General features: G+C 44.7%; 1 protein-coding gene across 2 annotated transcripts in view; it reads right to left on the bottom strand.

The window, feature by feature from the left end:
• Positions 1 to 7,108, bottom strand: part of PPARGC1A (PPARG coactivator 1 alpha) — a 376,447-nt gene extending 369,339 nt beyond the window's left edge. For both annotated transcript variants that reach the window (XM_086612015.1, XM_086612014.1), the window contains exon 1: positions 7,022 to 7,108. In XM_086612015.1, coding sequence (XP_086468141.1) covers positions 7,022 to 7,108 — 87 coding nt within the window. The remainder of the gene's footprint in view (positions 1 to 7,021) is intronic.
• Positions 7,109 to 15,117: the final 8,009 nt, after the last annotated feature.

Here is a 15,117-nt window from a genome sequence, read left to right on the forward strand (position 1 = left end):
CAGGTAAGGATGCATGTCAGGTGACCGTTCAACCCATGAGTCTCCAACCAGCTTTCTACATCCAGGCTTTCACGTGCTCTCTGCTAGGTAAACTCAACTACGCGCAGAGGCTGCCTACACCAGCAAGGAATACAGGACTAAGATTGAAAGAGCCGGACAAGCTGGTGCTAAGGATCTGTCACCTACAATGTAGGTTTCACACCACGTACTTCAGGGTGTGGTTTCTTTGATTATTTCACTTGATCCTAACTCTGGTCTCATCTCATTAGTTGAATGTCGATTTGTAGCTCAGATGGAGCAGAAGCAGTCCTGGAATACATCTCTCAGTTCAGTTCTATGCAAAAGGAACTGTTCATTTTCAACAAGACCAGTCGACAACATTAACCAAAGCACAGCAGAGTCGGGATGAATGCAGCACGCTCCCGCTCTTCTCATCATTTCAGGTCCCAGTGAGTTCATATGGAATCAAAAGTGACAAATTTCTCCTTCCAAAACTAGGACCACAGTGTCACAAATGCCATATCCAGAGAAAGGGTCACTCTGCTATTAATCTCTCTTCACCTTAATTTTACCCTTAGAGACAATTACACACAGCTATTTAGCAGAAGGGGAATCTCAATTGCCACTTGTAAAGAATACAGAGTCTAAGACAAAAAAATACTGTAAAAGTATTGGTTCTCCATCCTTTTTAGCAAATTCAGAGTGCTATATGTTTTAAACGTACAATGAGATTTGCTCACACAGCAAACAGACACATCAGAGGAAGTAAAAAAAGACACCAACGCATTAGGACTGTGCACCTGCTCTTCCACATTTCATTAAGCCTCTACACCTAAATGTACGTCAGGTTCTCTCCTATGTGCATCCGTTGTGCTGGTATCCCTCAGTGATACCTTCTGGTCATGGCGAGACAAACTGAATCGCAAGCATCCACATTGCCTCAGGAAAAAACATGAAAATAAAACATTAACTTTTGGAAGTCAGATCAGATTATTATTATCTAAATGATAAATGCCAGATAATACGTTCAAAAACACTTATATATTTGTAAAGAAGCTTCCATTTGTAAACAAGCCTCTCCTAGCTTACATTATGTATCCCAAATCCCTGTAAAATAGTTAATTTGCCACATTTTCTTCAGTTATTAGTATTAAAAAAATACAATTATGCTATCAAAAATTGAAAATTGCCTTTTAGGTGACCAAAAGAAAGTTCCACTGCTTCGTGTAGTAAATCATTTTACTGCTGCCCTTTTATATTTAATACCCTTCTGCAGGACACATTTATCTCCACACTAGCAAAGTGTACTCATTGATTTCCTATGGTCTCTCTGGAAGAAGGTTCTGCTTCCCTGATGATGAGTACAAAGGGTGGATGACCCCATTCTCATTCCAATGCAAACCCTGCACTTTTACATTTCTGCTTAGATCACATGAACATTTGACCAGCTAAGAACTCCCTGCCCTCCTCCTACAGAACACATCGCTAGAACTACCGACGTTTTCTCCTGAACATCACCGTGTTTTGAAAATCCCGTCTTATGTATAATGCGCCAAAATGCACTAGTTCATCATAGCCGTAACTGTAACTTAGGATTTGCACATAAGCTTTTCTTCTAAACTAAGATACAAAACCAACATCTTGCCCATTTTCTGCATGTGCTTTAAGCTCACCTTATTGTGCTCCACTGTACCATTATGTAGCTGTTTTTCTCTGGGGCATGAGGAAATGGTTTGTACTCAGTTTAAACTGTGCTTTTTTTGCCACATGAGACTGCCATCAGAATACACTTTACAAAGTTACTGTGTTGAATGACCAGTTAAGGTATTAATCTCTGAAAGAAAGAGAATCATGTTTCACAACTTTTTTTTTTTTTTAAGTCTTTAACCTGTTTTATTAAACATCTTCTTTATTATGCTATTGTTTATCTTTTGCTGGGATGCCAAGAAAATGGGTCTCTTCAATTTCACTTTCATTTTTACTGTGTTCCATTTTCCCGGCTTTGCACACCAGTGTACCACACTCCCTGGATCCAGAAAAATTAGGAAAATTTCAAATCCAGGACTAACTTTCTTTTTTAATTATCAAGTCTTTTATGTTAACACTGAGCTGGGATTATAGCTTTTTCTTAACTACTTTAGTTTTGACAGTGTCCTTTTAATTTGCAGAGATGTTACAGACTTTGCTAAAATATAAATGAAGTTGAACAATGGTTTTATTCCATTGGTTTTCCCAGCCAAATAATGTACAACTATCGACTGAGCCTTTTTCCATCAAAGAAAAAGGTCTACGAAAATCAGAAAGGGCACTGCCCAATCTTGTACAGATTGATACAGTATCTCCCATTCAACATCCTCATACAGATACATACTTCGTGTTAATGCACTGCACATGTATAGCATATACTAACTCATCTAGCATATTTCCAACCAGTATAGAGTCTGAGTTCTACTCTTCAAATGAAATTTAAAAAAAAAAAAAAAAAACTACCAAAAAAAAAAAAAAAAATCCAGAAACCATGAAAACAAAAGTAAGTCAAAAAGTCTCACTGGCTATGGATCAAAACAGAAACGGCCACTAGGCCTACTCTAGTTAAAAGAGGCAAAGGCATAAAAGCAATATACTACATTCAGTCCAGCACCCCCAAAATACTGGCAGAAAGCTCTGACTGCACTGGGGTACTTTTGTCTCTGCGTCCCTAAAGACAAAGCGCCAAGCCACAAAGCTGGCTCTTAGCTTAATCTTTCGCTGACTTACTTATATCCACAGAACACATTCTGTGAAAGTATGTTGTATAAAGTACCGTCATGTTTGAAAACACAGGACAAAGAGATGGTGCCAGGTAACAAGCCTTCAGCTGGGTGTTGCAGGGAAAAAAATCTCAGAAATAAAGTCAGCAATCAGGCAGCATACTCCCATTTTACTTCTATAGTGCAAGGATTTTCTTGAGGTCAAATCAAAATAAGTATCCAGATTTATGTCTTAGTCATACGATCTCATTCATGAACTACATTTCAAATTATTTTCAAACACTTCCCAACCATACAGATTAGTAACACAACAACGTATCCAGTTCCGGACTGGGGAGTGAAAAATAATTAATACAGATAATGCTGCCAGTTCAGCATGGACAGGTTATACCCAAGAATATTACTTGCAAGAGCAAGGCTGAACACCCCGTTTGCAGTACTTAGAAACAGCTGTTCTTTCCTCATGACTACTAATTAAGAAATAGACGTAAAGAGAATTTCAGTAAGTCAGAAGATACAGTCAGGAAGTTTCCGGCGAATACATATTCACGAAATAAAGAACTAAAAGTAGAACTACGTTTATTGACAGTCTAAAAATGCAGATCACAGAATGAATCAACAGGAAATCTGCTGGATATTCCTTCGCGTCAGGTTTACACACACTGGCAAGACAACGAAGGTAAGTTTATGCAACCACAACTCATAGTGCTCAGGATTTAAGTTCACAAGTTTGTCTAGTCTAGAATTTAGCATAATGGTTAAGATCCTGTACTAAAATAACTGTAAAAAACATATCAAGCTTCAGGAGAATAGACAATCTTTTTGGAGTTCTCCTTAGTAATGCAAAGTCTTATTTATAACTACTATAGAGCCTTATTTTCTGGAAGACTGCCTCAAAAATGGATTCGAAACAGACTTCATAAAGTTTCTAGACATAATTTTTCCAACACAAGCTTTTCTGTGACGCATTTTGGAATTTAATATGCGATGGAAAAAGTTCCTCGCAAGAATATTACCAACAAATCATGCATATAATCTTGTGCTTAAAAATGAACTGCAATAATGCATCAAAAATATAAAAGTTCAAACGCGTCTCTCAACCTTCCTGAACTATAAAGCAAACGTCCTACCTTTGCCTTCAAAATCCTCAGATAGCATATTATGCTTCTAGAAGAAATCACTGCTCTCTCTTTAACCTGGCTGGTTCCATTATTAAGTCTTATTTTGATTACCTATACTCTCATTAAAAGTCTTGAGATGCCAGGAAAAGATTCTTTCAGCAAGCTATGGCTGAATCGCTATTGATATTATACAAGGGATCCTTTTACCTCATACTAGATGTTGAGAGTGCATCATATTGATCTAGGAATAAAAAACTATTTTTCTAGTAGTCAACCCATCTTCTCATTTCAGCACTTTTGTTTTAAAGTTTTTGTTTGCTGTTTTGTTTTAATCAGAGTACACAAAACAAATTCTATTATAGCTACGTTGCTATATTTAGCAAGAAGTGGTTTGCAAGCTTTTTTTTCCTCATGCAATAAACAAACACAAATATGGCCGACTGTCAAATTTAAGCCAACCCTCCCTTTTTAAGTGTTAAAACTTGTAAGAAAAAAATCTATTTGCAGCAAAATCCCATATTCATTTTGATTTCATATTCAGACTAACATCCACTGCTAATCCTCAGCTGGTGAATTTGACTGATGTAAATGCTAACGTAATACGCAAAAGATGAAAATAGAAAGGAGCCTTGAGCACCAGAAAGAATATGTATCTTAAAAATTCTTCTCATCTTCACCCTGGAAAGTCTTGCAAGCTCATCTGTTCCCGTTGTAATGCTATGTAATGATTACACCTTCTCCTTCTAAGCTCCTTTTCTAATCATGCATATTTAATTCAACTTTGTGTATATATCCTACAGTTTATATAGTCCTTCTATAAATAGATCTTCTGCATCCTGAATTATTTCCCCCGTTTTCCCTTAGATACAGTTCAACATTGGTATTTAGAATAGCTCAACTATGGATTTGTCAGTAATTCCTCCTGCTTCCATTGTGATCCGGGCTTGCTCTCCTGAAAAGAAATGTAAGGGAACCTATCATTTCACAATGCCATTCTTTCACAGAACTGTTTCGCTACAGAACGAAACTAACTTTAGATAAAGGAACTGGTTTAAACCTGATTTTATTGTCTGCGTTCCTAACCATTTTCCTCCTCTGACGGTTTCAAAGGAGGCTTCGTGTGACTGCCTGCCTTTTGTACCAGGTATAAGCCCTTCTTAAAAACCTCAGTTACTCGCGCGGACCCGTGTTTCGCAGGATAATAACGTTCCACCTCTGCTCACACAAACGCACCGGCACCCGTGCGTGCAGATACGTGCGTGCCCTCGGTGTGTGCCGGGGAACGCACACCGGCACGGGCTCGGCCGCACCGGCCGCTCCAAGCCACCGCTGGCGGTAGGCACCGACCGAACTTAAGCCGCAGCCACCTCCGGGCAGGGGGCAGGGGCCAGGCCGTGCCGCCGAGGGCCGGCGCCGCCAGTTCGGGCAGCCCTCCCCCCGCCGCCCCTGTCAGCCGCCAGCCGCCGGTGGCCGCTACGGACCCGCCGCCGGCCCCGCGCACCTGCCGCCCGCCCGCCCGGCGCGGGGCCACCGGCGGCACCTGACGGCTTCATCGAGCCAGAGGGGCTCCGGCGCGCTCGGGAGGCAGCGATTCCGAGGTGGCTCCGGGTTCGACACGTGCCTCCGTGTGCCTGTTCCCCACACGAGACCCCCCTCTCCTCCGCGCGAGCGAGCCCGGCTGGTTCCCCGCTAGGAAGGCTCCCCCCCAAACCGGGGCGGCGAACTCGGCGGGCGGCTTCGCCCAACACAAGGCGCCTTCCGCGACGGGCCCGGTAAGCGCCCGCTCGCACCCGCCACACCAGAGATGAGTATTTATTCGCCTGCTCCAAGGGACGACCCAGCTGCCAGGGCCCTAGGGCCCCACCGCAACTCCGCCGGCCGGCCGGCTGCTGCCGGAGGAGGGGCGCTGCTCCTCGCCGCCCGGCGTTATTAACTCCCGGAGGCAAAAGGAGGAGCGCGCGGTTCCTGCATCCCTCGCTGTGCGGTGTAACCTTAAACTGGCAACTGCTAGTTTGGAGATGTCAGTTTCCTGGAAACCGGGGCTACGGGCTGCGCGTTTTTCCATGAGCTCAGCCGGCTCTGCCCCCCGCAGGGCGGGAGCGGGGAGACGACCCCCCCGCACCCCTTCCCGGCGCCCCTCGCCGCCTCACGGGCCGCGGGCGGCTCTCCCGCCCCCGCGCGGGCACCGCCGCTCCCCAGCTCGGGGGTGCCTTTCACCTGCTCCGCAGCCCGCTTCCACCCGCTGCCCAACTTTTCCCGTCACGCAAGCGGCAGAAACCCCCTTCCACACGCACGCACTCACACCGGTGTAGTTTATAAACGACAGTCGCCGGTAGACTTTCACCAAACAAGCGGCGGGGGCAGCAGACTACAACAGTTATTTAATTAAAGACGTTTTAGAGGCTCCCAGAATAGCTCTCCACCTCCGAGGCGCGATTTCTGGTTTCCCCCCGCTCGCCCTCCCCACCTCGCCAGCCACCCCCCGCGGCCCGAGCCACGGCGCGGGCGGGGGAGACCGACCCGGCGGGAGGGAGCGGCGGCGCCTGGCTGCGCGCTCCGCATTGCACAGTCATCAAAGTTAAGTGCGTGGAGGGGGGGTGCGGGGCTGGATCAGGAGAGACGGGTGAGCCGAACTATTTCCACCTAGGCAGGATCCGAAATTACGAGGCTGAATGCACACGCAGCCGTTTCTGAGGGGTGCGGGGGGGTGTCCCCCTGGCACCAAGCCTGCCACTCGTACGCCCGCTGCCCCCGCCCCGGCAAACTCGTCCGGCTGCCCTGAGCGGGGGCGCTCAATGCGCGGAGGACGGCGGCGAGCGCGGCCGAGCGGGGGGAGGCGCGGAGGCGCTTCGCTCGAGTTGCCTTGTTGTGCCCCGAGTTGCTCCCGGGTAACGCGCAGCCCTCCGCGCACTACGGCTCCCGCTCCTCTTCCTCACGGGAGGGGCGGAGGCGGAGGGCAGTGGGCTGACAGGCAGACAGAAAAAGGCTCTTTTCTCTCCTTTCTTTCCTCGCCGATTCCCCCCACACCAATGCTGAACAAAACCACTTCCAGCTCCTTCCTGCACGCAAAGGGACCCCCTTCGCCTCCCCCGAGGAGCCCGGCGGACGCAGCGGCGGCGAGCGCGCCTCGCGGCACCGGCAACCTCTTACCTGGTTGTAGGAGGTCTCCCAGGAGGAGGTGTAGTTGTAAAAGAAGGAGGAGAAGCAAGCGTCTTCTGAGAGCCCGCAGCCAGCCATCCTCCGGGCGCAAAACCTCTTCGGGAAGGCACGCAGCAGCCCTCGCAAACTCTTGCCTCTTGCGCGGTCGCCGCTGCCGCCGCTGCGGGTGCTGCCACCGCGGAGTGGTGCCGACAGCTTCGCCCTGGCGGCGGCTTGCGCGGTGCGTGCGAGAGGGAGCAAGCGGGAGCGAGGAGGCTGGATGGAGGAGCGGGGATCGCGCGTGTGTGTGCGCGGCTGTTTGTGGCGGCACTGGGAGCCGGAGCCGGAGCTGGAGCCGCCGTCACGTGCGCGCGCTCACTCCGCTGCCGCCGCCGCCGCCACCGGGGACGGGCTGTGCTACAGACCCCGGCACTGAATCACCAGCGCCAGGCGACCTCTCCATCCCCACCCACCCCCGTCCCTCCTCGGCAGCGCAGCCTGCGCAAGGAAACAAGGGGGCGCTTGCAGGACCCGCGACTCCGCCGCGACGGGGAAGGAGCGGGCAAGTGGCAACGCGCGTCCTCCCCCGCCGCGCCGGGGCAGCGCCGCCGCGGGCGGGCCCGCCCTCCCGGCCGCGGCCCGGCCTCCCCGCCCCGCCCCGCCCCGCGTCGAGCCGCGCCTGGGAAGTTGGAGCTGGCTTTCCAGCGTGCGACCCGAGGCCGGCGAGGGGCGTGCGGCGACAGGCGTGACCTCGGCGACGCGGCCCGCTCCGGGCCGCTGCGCGGCGGGCGCCCGAGGGGGAGGGGGCGGGGCGCCGCCTCCGGCCGTCGCCTCCGTCCCGCCCGCCCGCGGGAAAGTTCGCCTCGGAGTCGTCAGCGTGTCCCTGTCTGCCAGGTACAATTTCCCTGGGTTTTTCCTTTTTGAGGAGGCATTTCCCTCAGCACCCCATTTTCAAGGAGCGGGTGAAAAGCGGATTTTTTTTTTTTTTTTTTTTTTTTTTTTTAAAGTGTGTCACGGATCGCAGAAGCGGCACCGGCAACGTGACCTCCCTCCCGCCTGTGCCGGAGCATCCAGCCGCCTGCTCCTGTCGCAACCGTGCTGCCAACGCCGCCCTGCAAAGGCGCCCCAGGTCCGCAGGGAACCCGCCCGGTCGCGAGGAAAAGTAAAAGTGACGGCGTCCATCGGACACAGAGAAGTCGCGCTGAATGTAATGCTTTAAAGTATTTGCCAAGCAATTAGCCGAAACAGGTTAGAATAAGTTGACCGTGTTCCTTGAGTATTCCTTATCCTGATTGCTTACCCAGCACCTCAAGCACGGTCCTCTGGCAGGGGGAACGTTTTCCTCATCAGCTAACATTCGTATCACAAAACTCCGATAATTATAAACGAAAAGCAGATAATGTAGGTGGTAAATTTTTTCTTTCAGAATAACTGTTCTATTTCGTATAAGAATATATGTTTTTCATTTAAAAAAATATTATTTTTGCTTTCAAATCATAACTTAGAAGGCCAGTGGTTTGTTGAGCAGCACCCAGCACAGTCATAACAGCCCATAGCCCTCAGGGGAAAAGACTAGAGAGAGTTTTCTGCCACAATTCTCATCAAAAGCCCACTGAAGCTCCTCACTCCCCCTCACCTGATATTTTAAGGAAGAAACCACCATTTAGTAATATTCATGGAATCTTTCAACCATTCTGTTTGTCGAGGAAATCTTTTCTTCAGTCTCCATATGTAGCATGAGCATGGAATTCTATGAAACACACGTGAAGGTAGTAGAAACTCAGCTGGTTTATGTGAATTGACTTTGTCTGAATGAAGGCTAGCCAAGAATACCGGAATTCATCATCCAGAGGAACCTTTGTGACAGGCGGTTGTTCCATACAAGGTCAAAGAGCCTTTCATCCTGCCCTAAACCAGGTGAAAACACAACAGGAAGGTTCCCAGCAACAGAATATGGAACCTACATCAGAAACAAGGTGTTCACTATGTCCGCAATCATTTGTTTCTCAAATTGCTTCAGTATTTTCCTTCAGAGACTTCAGCCTGTCAAGGCTGCTCATCAGCGCTCTACAAAACTTCATGTGGTTTAAGAATTTATTTCAACTTTTCAGACAGCAACAATTAAGGCATAAAATTCCTTTCCACTTCACCGGCTGCCTTGAATTGTTTTCTTCCCTTCTCTCTGAGGGGTCAGTGTTCAAAGCATCTCGCTTCTAAAATTTTGAGCAACTTGACATTGCATGTTTCACCTTCATATTAAGTCTTAGTGCATTCCATTCTGAATCTGTACTCCAGCACAGCCTGACCCCTGAGCTATTTGTGCTGTTCAGGTAAAGTTTGCACTATAAAATTCTATGATTTGAACCAAAGCTCCTACATTTTGAACTGAAAATTCTAGTTCGGATTCTTCTCCTTCCTCTTCTCTTCCCCTTTTCTTTTTTGTTTTCCTCTCCCCCCACCCCTCTAATACCTGATGTATTTATACACTTAAGTAGGTGGCATTTACCCTACTTCCTGTCCTCTAGGATGGACATACTATCTGCCCCTCCAATGCAATGTTCTTTAAAAGTCTCAAAACAGATTATGGGTTCTCATATGTTTGGGGTTTTTCTTATCTTTTTCCTTCAAATATTGTTCCTCATCCTGCTGTTAACCATTTGCTCTAGTACAAAATCTCTTCGTTTGAAGTTCAGAGAGTTGCCCCTGGGGGACCATCACTGGTAGGAGGTTAAGCTTAATTGCACAGTGATCAGTTACTAATGGAGATCCAGCTGTAGTCTTTTCTTTTAGCTTTGAACTACTCAGAACCTATTCAAGGCCTCTGCAGAGAACACTTCTGCTGGCAGCAAAACAAGATCTGAAACTTATTTATAGCATTATGTATTGCTCCTCCAGACCATTTGTAGATGTTTTCAGTCAACCAGCCGTTACTGAAATGGCTAATAATCTATTTGTCTATCGCATGATTTAGCATGCTAGCATCATCGTTACTTTGATGTTGGTGATGAAGCAAAAAATTTTGTATGTTACTTCTATTACTAGAACTGTGTAACCAAACATAATCCACGAATAACCATTCTCTAATATCTCAGTGTGCTAACAGCTCCATAGAATAGATGCTAAGGTGTATTCAGTGCTGTAGGCAGGAAGGAGTAAAGTGGAGATAAAATAAACTCTTGTAAGGAACTTGGAACAAATGGATTGATGAGGGGTGGAGGAAACAGCAAAATCCAGGAAACGTTTGAATAACAAAAGTAACCTCAGGATAATCATTAATACTCCATCTGTGCTGAAAGAAAGAGGCCTGGTGCAGGTAGAACAGAGAAAATTACTCAAATCTCTTCAGAGACGCACACAGCATAATACTGTGCAGTTAGGACGTGCCAGAGTACTAGGTAAAGGATAGCAAAGCAGGCAGAAAGGCATCTTGTTAAACACAGTCTAGAATTTAATTTGGTTTGCTCTTTGCTTCCATGTTTTCACTTAAAGACTTTTGAAGTCTGTTAAATAAACTAGAAACTGTTTTCTCTTTTCTGTGTGTGTGAGGTTTTTTTGCCTGCAAAGCCTGTCTGGTATGGGAACAAGGTGAATCAGGGTGAAGCTTCCAAACTGAGGCTGGTCCTGTCTTCTCACAGACAGCACATCCTCATTCCCCTGAGGCTGGTGCGTGGAGACAAGAGGCCAGGGACTGCTGTTTGAGCCAATAACACATCTGGTATCACTAAGGTTGGGGAGAGACCTCTCAAAGGGTAAACATACCTCATTGCTGCAAGTAAAAGCTAGAGCATCATGAATGCATCTCTCTCTTCTTTATGCAGAGTGCTCTCTTGAAAATTCCCTGCAAAGCAAGGCTTCTAGAGGTCTTTGGTTTGAGAAGCATATGGAGAATTTGAGATAGAAAGGACATTCATCTTCAGCTTACACGTTCCATGTAAGCAGACAGATTTGTATCAGAACAGTCCCAAGGGGATCCCGATTCAACTTAGCTGTAGCCTCTAAATTAAGATTTTGCAAGAAAAAGTGATACTCCATGGTTGTACATTTTGTTTAGGCAGTTTAGTGTCCCTCCAATATTCAGTGTAGCATTTACACTGAGTGCTGTGGTTCCCCCTATTCTTAAAGCTTGTGATCATAAATACCTCAAAATGTTTTACAGGCATTATTCTTTTACTCACCATCGTAATTTTTCTTTTTCAAGTTTTCAGCATTAGCAGACACATGTAGCTTTTTTTTTATTCCTGACTTTATTAGACTTCATTAGTTGAAAATCCCTTCTAACGGGGCAAAAGCCTAGATTATCAGATATTCTCAAATCAAGTTAGAAGCTGTCCCTGTATCTTATTTGCAGGTGGAAAAAAAAAGACTATTTCTACTTAGCCTATTCATAAGTGCATAAAAGCCTTTTAAAGTCAATTAAGACAGTCCATAAAAATTGAAGAGAAAAGGCTTTAAAAGTCCACTGATAGGTTTTCTATTAGGCTAATGCTTTAAAGCTTCCTTAGCACCTTCCATCAAATGATTTCATTTTGCTTTATGAACACCTCTGGAGCTAGGTATTACATCCTTTTAATATTTGAGGAGATCAACAGTTTAAGTACTAGACCCTTGGAAAAGTCAAGCAACACCGTTAGACAATGTTTATAAAAGCAATTAGCCCCAGAGGAGCAAAAAGCTACTTACAGCAGAAATAAGCAGAGATTCCAGAGTATTTAGGTTTCTATTTAATTTTCAAGATAACTCATGTCTATAATACAAAACTGTAAGATTAGGCATAACCGAGAATGAAGCCACCACTGGATGAGAACACAGCAACCACGGTTGCTTTTAAACCATCATTTTAGCGTTCTGCTTTTTTTCATTGGCTTCTCACTCTATTCTAGCTGAAATTCAGATGGCTTTTTCACCTTCGCGTGGCGAGACAGCCCAGTTCCAAGCTACCTGAGAGACCTGGAGTTCCCAGAACTGCTTCCACACATTGGATTCATCAGCCTCAACCACGAAGGCTACCTGTGCAGATTTTTCAATGTTAGCGTAACAGATAAAGATTAATCAAAATACAGCTTTTCTAAAGTATCCTGGAATAACACTCCCAAACTTCAATTACATGCCACTATACAAAAATTACAAAGTTCTGCTGAAAGGAAGTTGATCAAAATACAGAAAATACAGATACTTTCCATCTGCTGAATGGTGGTGACATGGGAATTTATCAGAGCCAGCTTTTCTAAAGTTCTGTTCTATGTCCAATATACTACTTACGATTGTAGATACCTCTGTAATATCTGAATACTTTCGAACGGCACAGTAAACTAGGTGATGAACATCTCCTTGTCCTTCCTCTCATCAAAAAGGCAGCAGTATTCTGTTGGAGTCCTTGCTGTATATGGTGACAGAAGAAATAGTCCTTGCAATTAAAGTAGAAAGTAGGGAGATTCTAGGTGATTGTTACTTACTGTTGAAATTTGTTATACCATCTTGTACTTACGGGTACTGCATGCTTACTGTACAAACAAGTTGTACTCTTGTTTCAGAAAGTTCAGTTACACCAAAGAAATAACTGGCAGTGACTTCGGCGCTCATGGTCATCCCAGAGCTGAGTACAGACTATTAAGAGTCTTGAAGAAAATAAAAAAAACCTGGAATATGACTCATTTTTATAAGTTTGTTAGATGATGAAGATTGCTTACACTGTTGCACTTCATCCAAAAGGGGAAAAGATAATTGAAGCTAGATGACTGACCACTAAGGTAGGATGGCAGCTCCAAGGAAAAGAGGACAGTGGAAAAGTATTTTTCCGTAAATGCTGCTATGTGAGACCATCAGAAATGAGTAACAAGGTTCTCTAAGGCCATCTAAATGTAAAGCCCAATTGCAAATATAGGACTTCAGAGACAACGGTACATTTTTCAAAATGTTTTGATCTCACCACCAGTCTATTATTGGCCTTGCCTGAGTTCAGATTCGGTTGCTTGCTCTTCATCCATGAGCTACTCCCATCTAAGCATTGGGTCATCTTGATAATTGAAGTTACATGAAACGGGCAACTGCATGAAGCAAAGTTGATTATTCAAAAAGAAAAGAAAAAAAAAAGTGCCAGGAGTTTAAAAGATAGATTACATGAATTTTTGCTCATCTCAAAAATGCAGGAAATTATTTTCCTTGAATTCTGCAAGATCAAGTGTGCCACTGATTAAAACTTTGTCTACTGAAGTGGAAGAGCAGAACACTGATGAGTTTGATTGTCCTGCAAGCAAGCTATTTTCAATAAGACTGTTAACAAAATGAAGCCGCTATGATAATTTAATTCCTAGTTCGGGCCTTCCAGCAGCTTTTCAACATGAGTAATCTCCATCAGTTCAATACCCCCAAAATTATAAATAACAACCAGTGAATACGTGTCATTCAAATGTAGGCAGGCATGAACTTATGAGGTAGCTCACTTTTATAGTCTTACCACCAATTAACAATGTAAATAAATTCCTAAAGCCCTATCAGATTATAATTTCCCAAAAATAACATTTCTGTGATGATGTTTCTGTGATTTCTGTAATTACAGTTATGAAGTAACTAATCAAAGGAGGTGGGGGGGGACCCTAGAATAAACCAAATTAGCAGGAATCAAGATGGTTGGCCTGTCATGAGTCTCTGCTTCTAGTGCATGTATCTTTACACCTGAGAAAAACCCCACCGCCATTCTGCCTGCTTCTGGGTACATTCAGATCATTAGCAAAATACCGAGCGACATAAACGCAGTAGACTGACCACTATTTTATCAATGCCGGTAAAGATGTCACCTAGGAATGAACATACTGAAAGGTATGACAAGATCTCCTCATCGCTCAGATAATGAAAAAGAGGCTTCGCCATTCAGCTCGTTATTCGAAGCTTATTGATAAAGCAGCAGCACCTCATTATCACAAAGTATATTACGGACACTCAAAAAGAATTTGGCTGCTCCTTTGGCAACATACACTGTATCATGTGGGGAGGACCGTGCAGCAGGGAGGAAGAAAGACTCCCAGTCACACGCTGTAGACCTCGGGGAAATTGCATTAAACTGTCTTTTGCACAATCCTGAGAAAAGCTTGGATTGATACAGAATTCCATTTTTACACAAGAAATACCACAAAGAGGCAGCAAACCCTCAGAAATAATTGATAGATATTTCAGAGGGATTTGACTGATCGTTAACTTTGGATTTCTTCAGTTACATCACTCTATTTGATCCAATTAATATAAACAAACCTCACTGGGAGAAAACCTACTCTGAGCTAGGCAGGCGTTTGTACCAGACATTGTATTTCGGCTTGGAAGCACATGTCCTGTTACATATCACCCAAAATCCAGGCAAAGAATAATTGTTTTTCTTAAAGCAGGTTAAGGTGAATGCAATGAAAGGCATTTAGAACATCTCTGCAAAATTTTACTTTTTTAATGTCAAAGTTTTGGAAGTAGTAGGAACAAAGATTTGCTGCTTTGTTGCTAATTTAGGAAGTTCTGTTTTGAGTCTAGACAGCCCAGCATTGATAAAGTTGTTTTTGTAATCAGATTAGTTTGATCAAGAGACTGCTAAAAAAAGCAAATTAATTTCTGAAACCTCACTGTACCTAATGAGAGATCTAAACATTAGTCTCGTATCAAGCCAGTAGACTACAAACAGTTGGATTCTTCAGCTTTACTTGCAAAAATATTCATCACAAGCAATTATTGAAGAACAAATATGATTATGAAGGAGATCATGAAGTAGGCCATTACCATTTCATATAATTGAATATTTTCCTATTCACTTTTCCTTCTGTAATTCTCCTCCAGAAGCAAACAGGATTTCTCTAGGCTGCAGAAGAATCACCACTCGAGCACCACATTAGTGTTTAACCTCATATTTGACAACGCTCGAGAATGAAGAGAACAGACGTTTGAATAGAATGTTTGGATTTACACAGCAGCGAGTCCAACAAGGAGCTTCAGAGCAGAAACGTGCCAAGTACAGACCCGGTCTAACATCCAACAGGAAATAAATATGCTAATGTTCTTGTTTCTATTCATGTATGGATTTTTTTTAACACCAGTTTGCTTACAGGGAGAGAAGCTGTTCATTGTCCCTAAAT

Source organism: Tauraco erythrolophus, chromosome 5 (assembly GCF_009769465.1).
Source record: "Tauraco erythrolophus isolate bTauEry1 chromosome 5, bTauEry1.pri, whole genome shotgun sequence".
Classification (NCBI taxonomy): domain Eukaryota; kingdom Metazoa; phylum Chordata; class Aves; order Musophagiformes; family Musophagidae; genus Tauraco; species Tauraco erythrolophus.